A 20,673-nucleotide genomic window follows, 5' to 3' on the forward strand; every position below is an offset into this window, starting at 1 on the left:
GGTGGATAACCGTTCTGTGATTGAACAAGCACATGAGATACAGGCACTAGCTAAGGAACTAGAACAATTCCTTGTGTGTTGCCTGAAAAGTTTGTGGCTGGCGGTCGCTAAGTTGCCACCTTTTTGGAAGGATTTTGCTACTTCTCTAAAACATCAGAGAAAAGAGTTTGGTCTTGCCGAACTCATGGAAACTCTTGATGTTGAGAAGAAGGCGAGAGCAAAAGATACACATTGAAAAGGCGTTGAGTCTTCTAGTGCCAATGTGGTGCAAAAGAAAAAGCAATTTGCATTCCGTAATAAGAAAAAGAACAAGCAAGAGAACAAGCAAGGAACAAATCCGAAGCCAAAGTAAACTGCAACCTTTAAGAAAAAAAGGCAGATGGAGGCTGCTTTGTTTGCGGTAGCGATGACCACTGGGCAAGTGCTTGTCCAGACCGCAAATTCAAAGAGAAGAGAAAAAGTCAGCGAACATAGTCGTTAGCGAGGCTGAAGGAGGAACATCTGGGTATGGTAATTATTTACCCACTGTTCTTTCAGTCTGTCATTCACCTGAGTGGTGGATGGATACTGGGGCTAATGTTCATGTATGTGCTGACATCTCTTTGTTTTCTTCTTATCAGGCCGGCGACACTGAAGCCTTACTGATGGGGAACGGCTCTCATGCGCGTGTTCTTGGTGTTGGTACGGTCATTCTCAAATTCACTTCGGGAAAGACGGTGCTGATGAAGAACGTGCAGCATGTCCCCTTCATAAAAAAGAATCTAGTTAGCGGCTCACAGCTTTGCAGAGATGGCTACAAAATAGTCTTTGAGGCCAATAAAGTTATACTTTCAAAGTTTAGAACTTTTATTGGTAAAGGTTATGATTGCGGAGGCTTGTTCCGCTTATCTATGCATGATGTGTGTAATAAAATCGTGAACCATACTGTTATTTCGAATGAGTCGAATTTTTGGCATTCGCGATTTTGCTATGTTAATTATGGTTGTTTAACGGGGCTAGCAAATACGAATTTAATCCCGAAATTTAATTTAGTCAAAGGTTCTAAGTGCCATGTATGCGTGCAATCCAAGTAACCTCGCAAGCCTCACAAGGCTGCGGAGGCGAGGAACTTGGCACCATTAGAACTAATCCATTCCGATCTATGCGAGATGAAAGGTGAATTGACTAAAGGTGGTAAACGATACTTCATTATATTTATAGATGATTGTACTAGATTTTGTCATGTGTACTTGCTTAAAACAAAGGATGAAGCACTACAATATTTTAAAGCCTATAAAGCTGAAGTAGAAAATCAACTGGAGAGGAAAATTAAACGCTTAAGGTCTGATCGTGGTGGAGAATATTTTTCAAGTGATTTTTCTCATTTCTGCGTAGAACATGGTATTATTCATGAGAGGACACCGTCATATTCACCACAGTCCAATGGGATTGCTGAAAGAAAGAACCGTACTCTAACTGAGATGGTTAACACCATGTTAGAGACTTCGGGACTATCTATGGAATGGTGGGGTGAGGCGATATTGACAACATGTCATGTCCTGAATAGAGTTTCTACAAAGAATAACGAAATCACACCATTTGAGGAATAGGAAAAGAAAAGAATAAATGTCTCCTATTTGTGTACTTGGGGTTGTCTGGCTAAAGTGAATGTGCCAATAAACAAAAAATGCAAACTCGGACCTAAGACAGTTGATTGTATTTTCCTTGATTATGCTACTCACAGCGTAGGGTATAGGTTTTTAATTATAAATTCTGGAGTATCAGATATGAATGTTGGTACTATAATGGAATCCAGAGATGCAACATTCTTTGAAAGTGAGTTCTCTATAAAAAGTACACCTAATATTTCTAGTCGTGAGTCTATAAATTCCTATGAGCAATTTATTCTGATAGAACAATCTGAGGAACCCCATGTTCATTATCCTAAGGAGGATGATAATGTAGTCACTCGAACGAGCAAAAGACAAAGAAAAGTGAAGTATTTTGGAGATGACTATATTGTGTACCTCGTGGATGATACCCCAACAACCATTAAAGAGGCATTTTCCTCTCCTGATGCTGACTTGTGGAAGGAAGCAATAAGGAATGAGGTGGATTCAATAATGTCTAATGGAACTTGGGAAGTGGTTGAACGGCCTTATGGGTGTAAACCTATAGGGTGTAAATGGGTGTTCAAGAAAAAGCTTAGGCCTGATGGTACAATTGAGAGGTACAAGGCTAGGCTTGTGGCTAAGGGTTATACCCAAAGAGAAGGGGAAGATTTCTTTGATACTTATTCACCAGTTGCCCGTTTGACAACAATTCGAGTGTTACTATCCTTGGCTGCCTCTCATGATCTTCTCATTCATCAGATGGATGTGAAGACAACTTTCTTAAATGGAGAGTTAGAGGAAAAGATCTATATGGATCAGCCTAATGGATTTATAACAAGTGGTCAAAAGGGCAAGGTGTGTAAGTTATTAAAATCCCTATATAGCCTAAAACAAGCTCCAAAACAATGGCATGAGAAGTTTGACAGAACTTTAACTTCTGCCGGCTTTGCTGTTAATGAAGCTGATAAATGTGTGTACTATCGGTTTGGTGGGGGTGAAGGTGTGATCCTTTGTCTGTACGTGGATGACATACTGATCATTGGGACAAGCCTTGATGTGATCAAGGAAGTTAAAGACTTTTTGTCTAATAACTTTGAAATGAAAGATTTGGGAGAAGCTGATGTTATTCTAAACATTAAGCTTTCAAGAGAAGGCAATGGTGGGATTACACTTGTGCAATCTCACTATGTGGAAAAGATTTTAAGTCGCTTTGGGTACAGTGACTGTCAATCTGCTCCTACGCCTTATGATCCTAGTGTGCTATTGAGGAAAAATCGAAGAATAGCAAGGGATCAACTAAGATTCTCCCAAATTATAGGCTCATTGATGTACCTTGCAAGTGCCACGAGGCCTGATATCTCGTTTGCAGTGAGCAAACTTAGCCGGTTTGTGTCAAATCCGGGAGATATTCATTGGCAAGCTCTTGAGAGAGTGATGCGCTATCTGAAAGGTACTGTGAGCTATGGCATTCACTATACCGGATACCCGAAGGTATTAGAGGGTTATTGTGATGCAAATTGGATATCTGATGCTGATGTGTTAAAGGCCACAAGTAGATATGTGTTTCTGCTTGGAGGTGGCGCTGTTTCATGGATGTCTTGCAAGCAGACTATCTTAACGAAGTCAACCATAGAAGCAGAACTCACAGCATTAGACACCGCCGGCGCTGAGGCCAAGTGGCTTTGTGAACTCCTGATGGATCTACCGGTGGTTGAAAAACCTGTGCCGGCTATTTCCATGAACTGTGACAATCAAACGGTGATCACAAAAGTCAACAGTTCTAAGGACAACATGAAGTCTACTAGGCATATCAAACGACGTTTGAAGACTATCAGAAAATTAAGAAACTCTGGAGTTATAGCATTGGACTATGTTCATACGTCTAAGAATCTGGCTGATCAATTCACAAAGGGACTATCATGTAATGTGATAGATAGTGCATCGAGTGAGATGGGTTTGAGACCCACGTGAGGTCTACCATGGTGGCAACCTATTCTATATGATCGGAGATCCCGTGAAGTAGAATGGTGAAACAAGCCAGAAGTAGATTGTGAGGAAAGACCTTTTACTTAACTCATCTCAATTGCATTTCTTTCCTAAGTCTATAAGGAAGGCTAGTTATATACCTTAATGTATTCCAAAGCGGCTTGTGAAGCGATAGATGTTGTCCTACAGAACATCTTTAAGGAATACACCTATATGAGTTTGACTGCTAGTCACAGTCTATGAGATTTGGGTGATCTCTAGATACTCATGAATGGGCTAGAAGTATGACTTATATGCTTCAACCAGAGGGGATGTTCATGCAACCCGGTATCAGTTATGAGTTTAGATGAAACTTATATCACACAAAACTTGCAATTCAAGGCATAGTCCATTGTTCAAGTTGTGACTAAGTGTAGTCTGTACTCTAAGTGGAAGTTCAACTTAACAGTCTCCACTGAAACGACTGGTATATGAAACGACATGGAAATTCGAGAGCTTTTCTTATGTGCCCTAGAAATAGGTGGGGATTGTTGAATATAATGGGCCTTTAGCCCATAATTATATTCGATGATTAATTCAAGGGCCCATAATAAATGCCATAATGAAAACGGTTTAGTACCGTATTGATGATTGAACATGTGTTAACTCAACTTAAATAGGTGGTCTTTGTTAGCTCCTATGGAGAAGTTGAGAAAGGAAAAAGGGGTGCCACACGCGCGCGCCGCCGCCGCCGCCGTGCTTGCTTGCTTACTTGCTTGTCTTGTCTGAATAAGGAAAGGAAGGAAAAACGGGATCTAACCGTTGTGCAATTAATGATAATTAATTGCTAATTGATTGACTCGTTAATGGTAATTAATTGTGATTGATTGCCATTAACCAGACGTTTCCTCCTGGGGCCTATATATTCCATACGCAGAGTCACCTTCCATCCCTGCGAGACACAATCAGTCTTCTCTCATCCCGTACAATCAGTCTTCTCTCATCCCGTCGAGCTGCTCTCTGTTCATCCCCGTTCCGAACCTCTGCGCGCACAGAGATCGGGAGAGCATCGAGACACCTGCTCGGGTGTGCGGGCAATCAGGTTTTTGGGGAGCGTCTTCCGCGACTGCTCGACGAGATCGTCTTCTTCCTCTCCGGCGGATCGAGATCATCTTCGTCTTCTTCCTTGTGGCGCCAAGTGGTCGGCTTCGTCTTCTTTCTGGTGGACGTTCACGGAACTGCACTGCGAACATCTTTCTGCATCGACTGTGGTCCGCTACTTCACGCAACACACTATGTCAACTAGTGTGAATGGAGCCACCGGTGCCTTCGGCACTGGTCCCTCCTCAGGGTACAATCTTAAACGATTGTGTAGTGATAAAATTGCACACGTGCACATATATGCCACCACAATATTATGCGTAATTTTCTGGATTAAATCAAACATTAAAATGTTTAATTTTGTAACAGAATCTAGTAGTCGAACAGTTGTTTTACTGTGATTTTTATTTATTTACGCACATAATTACTATATGCATAGAGTTATCTTAGAGAATTATTATAGGTAATAAATTTCAGTTAGAAAATTACTTCTCGTAAAACCAGCTTTCAAAGAAAATTTAAAGGAGAGAAAAACTCTTGTCAAAGTGGCTCTTAAAATCACAGGTCATAGTACGTTTTTTTATCGAATCTATCAACTATACAATAATATTTTTTTGTTGCAATAAAACAGCCGGCTAGGGAATAAGCTCGCGGTGGCTCTGGGCTCGGCACTCGTCACTCGCCGCCGGCGAGGCCTGTGTGTGGTGTGGAGACCGCAGCCTGGTGACTGATTACCTCCCCGGCACGCGCGCATGTCGTATCGCCGTGGCGGGAAACCAAAAGTGGCGCGTCCCGTTTCCCTCGAAAACACCCGGACATCGCTACGTGCACTCAAGTATTGCCACCGACACCGGGCCCCATGTCGTACCCACCGGCCCGTCCCCACTTTTCAGTCAGGCAGAAGAACTTCAATCTGGGCCCCTCTCTTTCTCTCTCCCCTGATTCTCTCTCAACCTGCTCCTCCCTCCTCAGCTTCCATTCTCTCTCCCCATTAAATCCCTCCCCGCTCTCCAGTTCTGCTGGCTCCATTCTCATCTCCCAAGGCATCCCCTCTCCGCAATCCAATCCAACTCAATCGCGCGTGCGCACACGCAACGCAAGCCCCAGGTCCCTCGCCTCCTCCTCCTCGCCAAACCCTAACCCTAACTCACAAGGGTCCCGGCCGCGGCGGCAGGAGATATGGCGGACTCGGCGGGCGATGCCTTCCCGGACGAGGCGGAGACCTCGTTCACCCTCCACGAGTACATCGAGGGCATGGAGGCCGTGGAGCTGGTTACCTCTTGCTCTTCCTCCTCTGATAGCTAGATTCGATTAGTTCATTGAGGTGGATTTTTGCGTGACGCTCAGCTTACTGTACTGATAAGGCGGGTTTTGGGAACCGGAACACTGCAGGAGGCGGATTTGGTGCTGGGCGGGGACGATGGCAAGGACTGCACCTACGCCGGCGGGTACCTCAAGCGCCAGGCCGTCTTCTCCTGCCTCACCTGCGTGCCTGATGGAGTCGCCGGGGTCTGCACGGCCTGCAGCCTCGCCTGCCACGACGGGCATGAGGTGACCCACCTCACCCCCCTTTTCTTCCAAAGTACTATTGGGTCTGTTTGGTTGCCAGCATTAGCCTATATCCAGGTTTGTGCAGTGGAGTCTGCCCATGTTTGGTTGCCTGTGGAGGCTCTTTGAGCAACTCCAACCAAGATCTTACTTGAGCCATTCATCCCATTTTGAGAGTTCAAACACACACAGAAAAGCTCTTCAATCAAGCTCCTATTCAGCCCCTGATGGATGAGGAGCTCTCATTCCTCTCTCTTGACCGATGTAGGAGCCCCTCATCCTCCCCCTACTCGGCTACTCTTTTCTCTTCCTACAAAGCTGACAAGTGGGGCTGGTGAACAGGGTCCATGGCAATAAAAAGTGTAAAGTAGGGAAGATTTTGGAGATGGATTGGAGTGCGCTGAGAAGTCGAGGTTGAAACATGGATGAGAGGCTCTCATTTGAGGGAATAGAGGCAAAATAGGGCTTGGTTGGAGTTGCTCTTATGCAGGCTTGCTTAAAGCAGGCTAATGAAGCATTAGCTAGTACGCCAGATTTTTGCATATTAGACAATGCAGATTTACACAGCTGATGGCACACAAATGTAAAATATTTTCTGATTCTCCACCATTACTAGAAACATGAGACCTCTAATAGAACATGTAAGGTATATGCAATAAAATGTAAACAAACAAACACAATTTTATCGGATGCGGCTTAGCTTGTGCTGCATAAGGTCTTATGCAACCTCAGCCTAGTACAGGCAACCAATCAGACCCATTATTTCTTCTCCAGTGGTGGTAGGAGAGAACAATACAACGATATGTGGATTGTTTTGGGGGCAGTTTTAGATCTGGAATAGATGAATAACTTTGGACCCACAGTATATGTGCCTACTGTAGAATTGTACCACACTCTATTTCTGACAAGCAGTAGCTTTTTCACTTTATGAATTACTCCCTCCAGGTTCCTAAAAGAAGTCCTTTTGGACAAGGCTTGGGTCAAACATTGGGAATATAAATCGCGAATAACTTTTAAGTTGTTGAGTTTGGAAATGTGAAAACCATATGAATAGATTTGTCTTGGAAAATACTTTCATAAAAATATACATATATCACTTTTCAATAAATATTTTTATAAAAATAAGAAGTCAATGTTATGTTTTGGAGACCATGTCACTGTCCAAAATGACTTCTTTTAAGAACCTGGAGGGAGTAATTTTCCAATCTTGTTCCACAATCTCCCCAGCTGCTTCTTCAGCAGCTAGGAATTTGGAGAATAGCTTGTGATTAGTCTATGGTCTTTTGTGGATGGATGATGGAGGCATGGAGCTGAATCATGCTTATTTAGTCATCAATGCATGCTACTTGTGAAAGCAAACGTTCAACGCTCATCGAGAATGATGTTCAATATGACATGGGCTTTTATGATACTACTAGTCTGCTGAAGATGAGATTATTCTTTTATGGTGGCTGATTGATATTGATCTGGGCCTTGTTTAGTTCCAAAAAAATTTGCAAAATTTTTCACATTTTCCGTCACATCGAATTTTACGCTACATGCATGGAGCATTAAATATAGATAAAAGAAATAACTAATTGCACAGTTCACCTGTAATTTGTGAGACGAATCTTTTGAACCTAGTTAGTTTATGATCGGGTAATATTTGTCAAATACAAACGAAAGTGCTATAGTGTCTATTTTGCAAAAAGTTTTTGAACTAAACAAGGCCCTGGAGATGGTCATATGTTTTTGACATCAAGCAATGTTTTCTGGTCGGCTGGTCGATCCTGGTCGACCTGGGACCGACCAGGCGATTAATCGCGATTAATCAGCGACCAGGTCGATTAATCAACCCTGGTCATCCCCCTGGTCGTCCATGCATATCAGCTGGTCGACCTATATATATACCTCTATATATACACTATATTATACTCAATAAAGGAAGCATCAAGACTGCATTACTGTAAACCAACATTCCTCTTCATCTTCAACTTGTGCTGGCGCCTCTAGAACAGTCCTTGAACTCTTTTTGATGTAAACCAACATCTCTTTCTTAACTATTTCTGGAGAACTGGGACAACCAACAGCATCTCCATACCCCCCACATATCTGCCGAGTCAAAAAAGCCCCAAAACAGAGCATACAACCTGGTTGTCCATGTCCTAATCGGACGATTAATCGTGATAAGTGGACGACTAATCGGACGACCAGGTTTCTGGTCGACCTGGTCGGGTCGGACCTCCTAATCGAGCACTTTTGACCGACCAGGACGATTAATCGCGAGTAATCGGACGACCTGAAAACATTGACACCAAGTAGGAACTGTGCTTTGATTTATCTGTGATCCTTCTGCTCAACAATTACCATTCATAGGATCATTTTGTTAAACAAACAGAATAAGTTGATCATTTGATAGAAATGTGCGTTGTTTTTTATTGAACAAGCAGGAAAACTGCACATCATTATATGAACAAGAATAAGCGGGAGGGAAGAAACCCTGGAGAACAGTTTACGATGGCCCCTTACCTAGGAAAACGTACATTGTTAGCATTTCACTTGGCATTAGGAGGCCAGAAGATTATGAAATCATTGATACACCACAACATTTAGCTAAGTTATCCTACAAAAGCTGTATCCATGCCTGTTCGAAATGTGAACTCTGGTATTTTTTTTCTTGTAGGAATGGAAATGAAAAACACGAGATACTTTTTCTAGAAATATGGACGAATCGAAGTTTAACTCCTAAGCGCTTTATGAAGTTTCTTGTAATTTTATTTATTTCTAACTTCTCTACATGCAAAGGGAGAGGGCACTGGTTTCGAAGAAAATAAAAACTGGTTTACTCCACCCCTTTTAACCTTACAAAAAAGATTTACTGATCTGAAGAAAAACAAAAAGAAATTCCATTGAATTGTATTTTACTTTCAGTTAGAATTTTCTTGGAGAACATATAATTGTTTCAAAAGGATCAATATACATACACTATTAGACCTTTTGAGTGTTTATGAGTTGAAAAGAAATTTTGTGTTATTCTATGCTTTCATGTCTGCAGTACTAGATACCATGCCATATGGTCTTTTGGCAACATACATAGTTTTTGTGCAAAATATTAGATAGATACCTTGTTTAGGAACTTAGGCAGATTTGTTTATATGAAAAGTACCACATATCCGTCAATAATGTTATGGAGCAGAATGTAATTGCATGATGTTGAAAAGAAAGCAGAACATCTCGTTTGTATACATGGTTTCATGAGCCAATTTATGACACAGCGAATATCATGTGTAAAAGATTTCTTGTATAGGATTTTCATAGCTTTTCGTTAAGCACAATTAGAAATACTTGTAAATTCAAACTAATTTGCAAGCAGTTGCATTGAAATTGGGATTCTTTTAATCATTGTACATTTTTTTCCAATTTTTTGTTTTTTGTTATCTATTATTTTTAGTACATATCTATTTGATTATATATATTTCATTACTCCTAATGCATGTATGGCAATATGTTTATTGAGTAGGCTATGCATGTCCGTATCAAACTGAATATAGTGGTATACAATTAGCAGTAGCTGTATAAATCCCCCCCCCCACCACACACACACACAAAAAAAACTTCTACAAGCAAAAAAAAAAAAAAAGGCAAACATACCTTTTTGATGGGCTTGCTTGTTTCTCACTCAGTGCATCTCTACATTTTAGTTCTAATACTCGGCCTGCGCGGGGGGGGGGGGGGGGGGGTGAAGACAGCCCTCGGGGGTTGCATTAAGAAGACCTCATAAATGTTGAGAAAACCGCCGATCCCATGCCCCACCCATATAGAGCAGCACCGTAGCCCGTGAGAGTGACCCCAACTAGGGCCAGGCCTTACACCTGTGGTTTGGTGGGACATACAGGGTGATTTTCTTAACCCCAGCCTGAAATTCGCTCTCACAGGGAGTCGAACTCAAGACCTTTTTTTTTGGAACGTCAAACTAACCAACTCACCTAGAGGCCCTTTCACCTACTTTTTAGTTCTAATAATGGTACTTTACATAACTATAGGAGATGTATTTAAGAACAAATTGCACTTTGGGTACCAAAACTTGTGTGGTGGGTGTAATCTTGTTACATAACTTGAAAACGGTGTGAACTTGTCACTAATCTTGTTATGGGATGCAATTAGGCCATCATTGCATCGGCTTGAGCAATCAGATACACAAGGTGCTGACTGCATTGTTAACATGGTTGGTGGCATGTTGTCAGAAGTGTTGGTCCCATGATTTTCATTGTAGAACACCCTTGCAAGTTGCATGCTAATTACATTCTAGCAGAATGATCCCTTTAATTTGTTGTATCCTTTGTTTGCTAGTTTGAGAACAAGCATGGCTAGATAGGGATAAGAAGGCTGCCAGTGCAGTGAAAATAAGGATGGAAACAGTGTTTTGGATACAACTTCTGTTTCACTGTATTTATCCGCATCACACGCTGCACATACCGCATTGACCAAGAAAGTACTAGTTCCAAGAGAAAAACCAATGTGAAATCACAATGCAACTATATTTCCCTTCCATTGGAGCATTTAATTAGGGTATGTAGTGGAAATATTGCAATAACTAGAGCGTTGATATCCTTAGTGGACAAACACTGTGAAGCATTTTTCTATCGATGCCATGGACAAATATACAGAAATGGAGAGAGCATTGGACAAGAGAACAAGTATGGTTAGTGAAACAAGTGGTTACAGGGTAGACAGGTGATTAGGGGCCAGGGCACATCCATCCCTCAGTTTTTTATTTTTTTCCTACATTCAGCAAAATTGAAGAGGCATGTGTGTTGTATAAGAAACTGTGCATCAGTTGCAGTTTGGGCTGTTTAAACTCCTCTAAGCCTCTAGAATCTACATCTAACAGTACATTTACTGGGATGAGGCCATGCCTCCTCTTTCTTACTGATTACAAGAAACATCACATCAATATGGTGAGCAACATTGTCATGTGGGGCTGCACATACGCACGGCAACGCTGTGCCTGCGACGTCTGCAGGGCTGCAGAGCACGCGCGGGGATCAGCATGCAGGGGCGAGCGAGGTTGAGTCCCAACCGGAAAGGGGCTAAAAGGCAGGCAAATATCAGATTGTTTCCCTTAATTATAGGAGTTGATTGTTTCCATTTTCTACAAGCCGTATGGCTATATTATCCTTGTAATCAGATACGTTGAAGGTAAGCAATATATTACCAATCTATTTCCCTTCTTCTCCAAACAAGCCGACGACAGAGGGGCAAAACCTCGCCGGCGACGACGGACCAAGGCTACGAGCTCCGTAGCCGAGGGCCAGGTACCCTAGGTCCCGATGCCTTTGACAACCATAGACCTGGTTTAAGTATGTAAACTTGTATAGTGAACTACATGTACATGTGAGTGAGGCCATTTAAACATTTCATCTAACTATACCTGCTCAGCTAGAAGACATGAGGGATTGAACAGCTACAGAAGGGGCTTATAAGCAACATCAGTATCATGCAGCAACACTGCAGCATTCTCGGCTGGCAGCCCTATCCTACCCATTGTTGTAAACCCCTGGTTCTAGTTTCTTGTTCCAGCCTGCTGTGAAGCCCTATGGTTACACTCTACTTTTTCATCGATGGGTTGCTTTCTTTGCCTGTCCCTTCAACGACTGCTTGATGATGAATAGAATGGAAGCTTTTTGTTTAGCAGTAACCAGCACAAGAAACCCACATGCAGTCCATGCCTTTCACTGCAATGCTGGCTGCCTGGTCAGCACCATATGGACTTGATTGGCTTGAACTGGTGTGTTAAAAGACCTAATTGCACCAAAGAAACAATATTAGCGACTGTTTTGCACCATTTTCAAGACTTGTGATAAAATTGCACTTACCCTGCGAGTTTTGGCACCCATGATGCAATTGTCTTTATTTAAGGAGGGAAATTGTGTTTAATATACGCGTGCTTTAGACAATTTGTTCTATAGCTTTATACATCATACTGTGAAGGATGGTTGCAGGGTCATAACTCTCCTTAGTGATATCTGGTATGTGGTAGATAGTGTAGTATATTGGAGTTGCTGAATTGGTACATGCATCTGACTACGTAAAATTTATTAGCACATCCGGACATGTGGCAAAGTGACACAATCGCTTGGTGGATGTAATTCATGTGATTGTTTGTCAGTTGTCACTATTTGTTTCAATTTTGTTTTAGCATTTCATTCTATTCAGATTCAGATTGGCTAACTCATTTACATCAAAAGAATATCTAAAATGTATTATCATATGTACTCTTTGCTACCTCCCAATCTTCTCTATTTTATTGTTTTTTGTTTGTGCGTGCACACTGCTGATATTTGACTTTTTCTTTTCTTTTAAGATGGTTGAACTTTGGACAAAGAGGAAGTTTCGTTGTGATTGTGGCAACTCAAAGTTTGGTGGTCACCTTTGCAAACTTTGCCCTGAGAAAGATTCTGAGAATTCAGCAAATGCTTATAACCAAAACTTCAAAGGTTCCTATTGCACATGTGGGCGGCCTTATCCTGACCCAGAAGCTAAGGAGCAAGTTGAAATGATACAATGCAGTATATGTGAGGATTGGTTTCATGAGGATCATATTGGGCTTAACTCTATTGAAGAGGTATTCTACTTTCCAGTACCTTAAATGGAATCATATCTGTTAAAAGTGCTTTTCGTGTTCTGATTCTTGTGTGTTTGCCTGGTCGCGTCACCTGTATCTGCAATACTGATATCTTGCTACTTGCTAGTAGTGTTCATAATTTTTTCTTATGCTATGCCATTTCTTCTTTTAGATTTTTATTCTGGCCTTAGTCTTAAGGAATTACATTACTCTGGTGCAAGGTACTATTGTTGTAGTCCATTATTACTGTCCTTTTGCAATACTTATACCAATGCTAGTAGTATTCATATATTTTTTCTTATGTCCATACTTTTCTTCTAGATTGTTTATTGACCTTAGACTTGAGGAATTACATCATTGTGATGCAATGTACTATTGTTGTAGTCCATTATTACTCTGTCCTTTCGCTTGGTGAAACTAGAAGCAAATGCATTGCTTAGCTAGAGCTTTTGGTTGTTAGGTTTTACCTTGTCTTCCTCAAAAAGGCAATTGCTCATGAATAGCTGTGCTTTTGGGGACCAAGAATCTCTTAGGGCTTGTTTGGATCCCATTAATTGAAACAAATGTCTAGAAAGTGCTTCTTATTTCATTATAAGATTACTAACAAATTTCTCTCAATTCTTTGGAACCAAACAGGGCCTATGATTAGCCAAACTACTAACTACTAAGCTTATACGTTGATTCAACCGTGTTTAACTGACTATACCTTATCAGAGGGCCCGTAAAATTGGAAAATTGCTCTTTCAATACTTATGCTATTTGGACTAAGAATCTCTTACTGATCAGCGCTGCTCAGCTTACACATTGATTTAACAATGTATAACTTCTATACCTTGTCAGCTGCTGCAAAATTGGAAAGTTACAGTAATTATGCTGACGAAGAATCTCTTACTGATCAGCACTACTAAGTTGACACATTAACTCAACAATGTTTTATTTTATTACTTCATTTTTTCTTTCTGCAACACTCAGGAGAGCTGTACGTCATTTCATTAATATAATTACTTCTATGCTTTATCCGGCTGCAACTACAAATTGCATGCATCTTTATCGTATTCCTTTGTTCGGTCAGTAGAGGCCTTTTTAGATGTCCACATGATATTTTTTTTGAACACGTACGAGAGTCATATCTTTCTTGAATAGAGTCCTCAGGATAAAATGTAGCATCTTCTGTTTAGTTTCCTAGCACATACAGAATGTTAGTGTGCTTAATGACTTCCTTGTGTTGCAGATACCAAGAGATGAGGAAGGGGAGCCACTCTACGAGGAATTTATATGCCACAAATGCTCACCTGTTTGCCATTTCTTGAAATTGTATCCAGATACAATTTGGGCTTCTGGTAAGCAGAATCTGGCATTGCAAACTGATGCAAGTGATCCAAATGTGATGGAAAAACCTTCACGTCATGGTAACACTGAGAAACATGAAAATGGTGCTCTTGATCATACGGTTGGTGAGAAGACCTCCATTGGGAATGATTCTACAAAAGCTATTGTAGTTCCTGAGGAGGCCAATTTGGGTAGCAGTTCTGGCAGCAGCTGCAAGCTAGGAATGGATGTAAATACAATGCCAGCTATTACAGATAAAAGTGAGCCTTTTTTCATGTCTAAAGGTTGGAGGGAAACACTATGCAGGTGTGAAACATGCAGCAACTTCTATGCACAACGAGGTATTGCATATCTTACTGACAAGGAGGATTCTATTGAGGAATATGAGAGAATTGCCAAGCAGAAGAGGGAGAAGAAACTGGAGCAGCAGCAAGGAGCTGCAACAAATTTTCTGAATTCACTTGATCATGTTCAGAAAATAGAGATGTTGAGTGGCATCAATGACTTGAAGAATGAGTTCCAGTCCTTTCTGGTAACAATCTTTTATTTGATTGATAGAGTAGCTGAAAAATTTTTGGTAGTTGGATGAGATTGGAGAAAATTGTTACTCAATGCTTCTTGCTAAAACACAGGAAATCATTTGAAGAAGTAAACATGTTTTGACAACTGTATGAGATCTGAGAAAATTGTTACCTGACACTTCTTAAAACACATGATAACCATTCAAAGAAGTGAACCTGCATGTTTTAAAACCCTACTCAGAGGTACTCCAAACACCTGGCAAGCACTCTGCAATGTGACAATACCACCTGCCTTGAACATAAGAGCTAATTTGTGCATGCTTTGCTTCACCTTATAACATTACAGATAATTAATGATTACGAAGCTAGGTTGCCCTGCTGCGATTATTGGGTAATTGTTCATGTGTAAAATGTATTGGAACATGGAAATGATGCATGTTCCTGTTGGTCAGCATTAGATAAATGAGGCCTAAGACAGCATAAGAGGTTGTTTGTGGCCTTCATTCTGTTTTCATGTTTTCCTAGTGTGTTAGGACTGTATGCAGCTTGATTTTGTTTGCTGAATTTACTTTTCAATTTAACAATATATTTGTCTTGTGCATTTTGTCCTGTCCGTGTTTTTCAATTCAGAAAAGAGGAATGCCATTTGATTTTGTTGACACATTTGCTTCCATGTTTCGTTTTAACATGTTTTGTTGGCATATGATGTTATTCAGTCATCTCATTGGTGTTTTTGCTTTGTCTGATACTTTGAGCAGGAGTCCTGTGATACATCGAAACCAATAACATCTGAAGATATACGCTCTGTTTTCGAGAATCTAGCTAAGAAGAAGAAACAGAGGTTATCTTAGCTTGTGCCGCATCAGACCCCACATGAGGCAATCGTTCTGCTGGACAGAGGTCCTAGTTGTTGGGTATCTTTAGGCATCCTGAGTAAACCTAATGTTATCTTAGGTGGTACTAGAGTTGCCAGTAATGTGGAATTCTAGCAGGAACACTGTAATGTTTAATGCACCGAAGTCGCTTGCAGTAGATTCTGATGGCCCAAGCTGCCAATAACCCGTTTGCTTCCTGAATCTCAATCCTGTTAGGTGATAATATACATTGTGTTACAACCGTGCTTTTATCCTTACGAGTCTAATGCTGTTGCAACTTGTATTAGGGCTGAACTAGGTTCTGCTAGAGTATGATGGTTGTCCATTCGCGTTGCTATGCTATGCTAGTTATCCCTGAATGCTAGCAGTCTCGTGCTTCTCGGTCGATAGAACTATAACTGCATGGCCACCGGCTTCGCCGTCCTCCGACGTCTTGCAATGAACATTCAGTTGTGGTTAGGCAGGTTTGCTGATACCCGGCCACCCGGTAAGATCTTTTTTCAGGCGAACTAATAACTCAGAAAAAAAAAATGGACTTGGAATAGCCAAATGGCGTTGGATCCGCCATCTGTGCGCGTGTGCTGGCCTGCTCGGTAGGGATGAAAATGGTACAGATATTTTCTGATTGTATTTAAGACCGAATTTGTTTAGAGAAATTTAGATCTGTTTGTATTCGAGTCCGAATATTCAACATCCAATACTTATCCATATTCGAATATTTAAATCGTATATTTATGATGTTCACATCTAATCCTATCTTACCTGATATGGTTGACACTATCCGTATTCGAATCCGAATTCGACCAGAAATATGAAATCGTATATTTATGATGTTCACATCTAATCCTATCTTATCTGATATGGTTGACACTATCCATATTCGAATCCGAATCCGACCAGAAAACCAATATGATATCGGTGATATCCATTTGTATCCGATCCGTTTTCATCCCTATTGCCCGAGAGCAGCATATCTTGCAAGGGACGCCAGATGGTCTCGATGTTTTTTAATAAAGATAATTATGTTAATTCAACATGATTTTATCGAATTAATTAATACAATAATATTGAACCTATTTTGGTCTTTGCAAAAGCAAACAGTCTAGAAAAAGAAAACTTTTAATGACAATTGGTCCTAAGACTAGATCCGTAGATCGTCACCTGTCTAAAAAGAAAAGAAAATACCTTGCTACCTTCAACCATTGCGATGCCATTTCCTAAAAAAAATGTTGCAATGCCATTGTAACTAAATCATGTGAGTAAACTTCCGAGGATAGTCCATACCCGCAGCTAGTGTATAAACAACCGTATATAAAATGCGCAAAGGAGAATATTGTTTTTCTCCCTAAAAACTAAATTATTTCTGCATAACCAAAGTGACAACAACTAGTTGCTGTCCCAAGCGAAACCAGAGGTTTTCCCAAACCCCGTAGCCAACTCCCAAAAATATGGGACACCACGAGATTAAGGGAGGCGAAAAGTGATATGTATGTAACACCAAATCACATAGGCAAAATGACAATATGTATGTAACAGTTTTGACTGCCTTGCCAATTGTATCCAGCTAAATTGTCTTTAGTTAAGATGACACCTCAAAGAAGGTGCCAAACAAAAATATTATCTTTAATGGTGCTTTTACTAGCCAAAGCACTTCATTTAAATTGGGAACTTCCATACATATTAGTGCAGAGTAATGTGACTTCCATGCAAACTGGTTCTTCAAGTCCAATCTCCAATGAAACATATTCCCTCCATCCCTAAATAACTGTCGTCATTGGTGTACGTGCTACAAGACTCGATAGAGATCATAGAAACTAGAATTGTTGGATAGATGACTTGCAATACTTATAGAGCTAGAGCAAAATTGCATTTTGCTATTTGTTATACTAATCCGTTGCTCTAGTGCTTTATAAAATTTTTAAATAGGCTATTCATCTCTCTCTAGCTATATTATGACCTTTCGTCGAGCCCATCCATGGGCCGCCGTCACACCATAGGGATCTAGCCGACTGCCCCGGATTTGGAGGTGGAGGTGGAGGGCAAGCGACCCACTGGTTGGATCTGGCCACCCACCACCACAACAGCTGCATCTAGAGGTGGAGGGCGACAAGAAGTGGTGTAAGTGCATCTAGCCCTTTAGTGGGTTTTGGTGAATTGAATGACAACACAATTAAAGGTCTAACAAGTTTGCTAAGTGTATCAAAGGTTCAACGAGAAAACAAACTTGATGGTATTTCACATAATGTTCAAATGAAGACCAAAGTTGTGTATAGTTATAAACAGAAGTTTGATTGATATCAACACTCATATCAAGAAGATATTGAAGCAAGGATCACAATATTGAAGAAATTGTTTTTCAATGGATGCTTAACATGATGTGACTTGAGTATGGCTCGATAGAGTGAAGATAGCAAGGAAAGGGCTTTGAGGGACTAAGCGAAGGTGAAGGTCAAACAATGGCTTGTAGATCGAGGTACCATGGCTAAGGTGAAGAAGAAAGTACTTGCATTGAGTCAAGGTACTAATCGAGCTATGAGGAGTCATATTGTGTTGAGGATCAAATCATTAATAAAAGTGACTTGAAGCCATGGATTGAACTCACATGTGTTGAAATGATTCAAGTCACATGCTCAAGCTATATCTACTCAAAGAGAGGAGACAAAGTTAATTGCATCCCTGATGAAGTGATATTGAGAAGAAGTGGCATATGAAGACATTAAAGACTCAAGTGATAAAAATGGTTATATACTTTTGACCTTGAGTTTAGGATTTACCATACTATAAAGAGGGGATACAACTTTAGTTGGTCTGAGGAAGATAGAGTGCTCCAGTATTTAAACTAAATCAAAAGAGTGACACTCTAGCACTTCATGAGCACGTAGAATAGTTTTTTGAGACTTTGGGTGTCGGAAGTCCCGACGTGCATCGGAACTGATGACATGTGTCGGAAGTGATGACATACGTCAGAACTGATGATGTATGTCGGAAGTGATGACGTTCGTCGGAAGTCCTGACACCTGGCCCTCTTGCTACCTCTGCTCGCGCTTGCGCTGGAAGTGATGACATACATCGGAACTAATGATGTGTCAGAAGTGATGACGTGCGCTAGAACTGATGACACGTCAGACGTGGTGACGTGCGTCGGAACTAATGATGTTGACTGGTTTTGTGTATACTTCTAACTAAGGTGAACAATTTTTTTAGTGTATGTCAGAAGTCCCGAGATCTACATCGGAACTTTTGACATAGATGTAAACGGTTAGTTTAGCTTCATATAAATAGCTCTCCTCTCACTTCTAATGGTTGGCTCACTTTTTCACTTGACCAAACCTTCAGGCAAGGCTCCACTCTAGCTCCCAAAAGCTCTTCTATTCTATCCCCTTGGCTCCTAACTTCAAATCTTGCAAGGGGATTGAGTGAGAGAAGTATTCTTGGTGAGAGAAACATCAAAGTAAAGCTTGAGTACTTGATTTCTTTGTCAAGGCGGTTGGATTTATGTTTTTACTCTTGGAGCAAGGCTCCTAGCTGTCTAGGCGTTGCCTGTGGAGATTACAACTTATGTGGTAGCCCTAGGAGGTTTGTAATCACTCAAATCATCTAGTGAAATCACCTCTCATCTCAAGAGATTGCTCTCTTGAATTGAGAACAAGGATAGGGTTGAAAGAGACCCGAAAAGCATGTGTGGCTTCCTCAACAACGTAGACATAGGCAAACCTTGGTGGCAAGCTGAACCACGAGATAAACACCTTGTCTCTTTGTGTTCTTGCTATTTGTGTTGCTCTCTACTTGTTTATTTGTGATTCTAGGGTTTGGTCCTGATCTACAAATTGGTGGCTCTCTAAGGTAAAGAAAGCACTTAGACTACTTCATCTTACCACTAGGAAGTGGGGTTGTAAGTTATTGCCTTCACAAAGTTCATTTGAGCACTTGTAGTTCATTTCCTATAGGCGTCAGAACTTCTGACAGTTTGCGTTGGAACTTCTGACGATGTCGGAAGTTCTGACCTAAACTATCATAACTTCTGACAGTTGCTGACAAGTGGCTTTGAGTTGTGTAGGAATTTTTAGATACGCCTATTCACCCCCCTCTAGGCGACATCAAGGTCCTTACAAGTGGTTGTCGGTCCACCACCACATATAGATCCCACCACCTAGCCACTGCAAGCACCATGCCTATCTCCACATCCCGCAATCGCAACCGCCATGCCCCCGCTGCATTTGGATCCTGCCACCTCAGCGACTGCAACCGCCATGCCCACTGCCGCATATGGATCCCACCACTATAACCGCCATGCCCCCGTGCCACCACCGGGTGGCCCCGCACTTGTCGCCCCCGTGTGCACATGAAGGAGAGGGGGCGAGGAGCACATGGGAGAGGGTAGGGAGGGAGGAGCGCGTGGAGGAGAGGGAGGTAAGCACTCGCCACCCCCTCGGTCATGTGGTGGAGATGGATTTTGGGGCTATGACTGAGGAGGTGAGGGAGAGACTCAGAGAGTGTTTTTAAGGTTTCTGATTGTTGACGATAGTTATTGTTTATTATAAACCGTGAACTTTGTATATATAAATAATCACCAATAGAAACTTAGGGGTTTAAACTGATAATTTCCATATATTTTAGTGAATTATATTTTTCTGTAGGGTTATTCTAGAATATGAAAGGAGGATTAAAACATCAAAACTAAATTGTGACGAGAATTATCAAAGAATGCTCTAGAAGGCACTAGAAGACTCCACACTGAGGCGGGCCATGGAAGAGCTCTAGGTGGGGCCGGCCTGTCCCACCCTTGTGTCGACCGGCCTCCCATGAGGACAATCGTCTCCTCCTTCCAGAAGCTTCCTCCATCGTCTCTTAGGATGCATCTCCACCGTTCCTTAAGTCGGTTTGATCCAACAGTTGACGTTCTCTCCACCGGGATATATAACCAGACCCTGACCCCCTGAGGCATGATGCATTAGATCCAATCAGTCCAGGAATTAGGATTTCTAGAGATTAGATAGAGAGCTCTATTTCTTTAATTTCTTATTAGTAGAGGCTTTCTAGCAAGGTTCAAGCAGAGTAGAGCAAGATTGCTTGGTGAAATGATCAAGATGCCCAAGAGGGAGGGGGGGGGGGTGAATTGAGCTTCTCTAAAATATTTA

General features: G+C 41.3%; 1 protein-coding gene across 1 annotated transcript; it reads left to right on the forward strand.

Moving 5' to 3' along the window:
* LOC8072631 (putative E3 ubiquitin-protein ligase UBR7) lies at positions 5,581-15,812 on the forward strand. The gene is made up of 5 exons (XM_002437021.2): positions 5,581-5,930; positions 6,051-6,209; positions 12,550-12,810; positions 14,042-14,671; positions 15,419-15,812. The coding sequence occupies exons 1-5, from the start codon at positions 5,838-5,840 to the stop codon at positions 15,509-15,511; spliced, it is 1,236 nt and encodes a 411-aa protein (XP_002437066.1). The 5' UTR covers positions 5,581-5,837; the 3' UTR covers positions 15,512-15,812.

Source organism: Sorghum bicolor, chromosome 10, assembly GCF_000003195.3.
Source record: "Sorghum bicolor cultivar BTx623 chromosome 10, Sorghum_bicolor_NCBIv3, whole genome shotgun sequence".
NCBI lineage: Eukaryota > Viridiplantae > Streptophyta > Magnoliopsida > Poales > Poaceae > Sorghum > Sorghum bicolor.

What these genes read in the sequence shown, in the direction of transcription:
- LOC8072631 (XM_002437021.2), top strand. Translation starts at nt 5,838, where the DNA reads ATGGCGGACTCGGCGGGCGATGCCTTCCCGGACGAGGCGGAGACCTCG. An exon ending in GCATGGAGGCCGTGGAGCTG is followed by an intron (nt 5,931 to 6,050) that starts GTTACCTCTTGC and finishes GGAACACTGCAG; the next exon opens with GAGGCGGATTTGGTGCTGGG. An exon ending in CCTGCCACGACGGGCATGAG is followed by an intron (nt 6,210 to 12,549) that starts GTGACCCACCTC and finishes TTTTCTTTTAAG; the next exon opens with ATGGTTGAACTTTGGACAAA.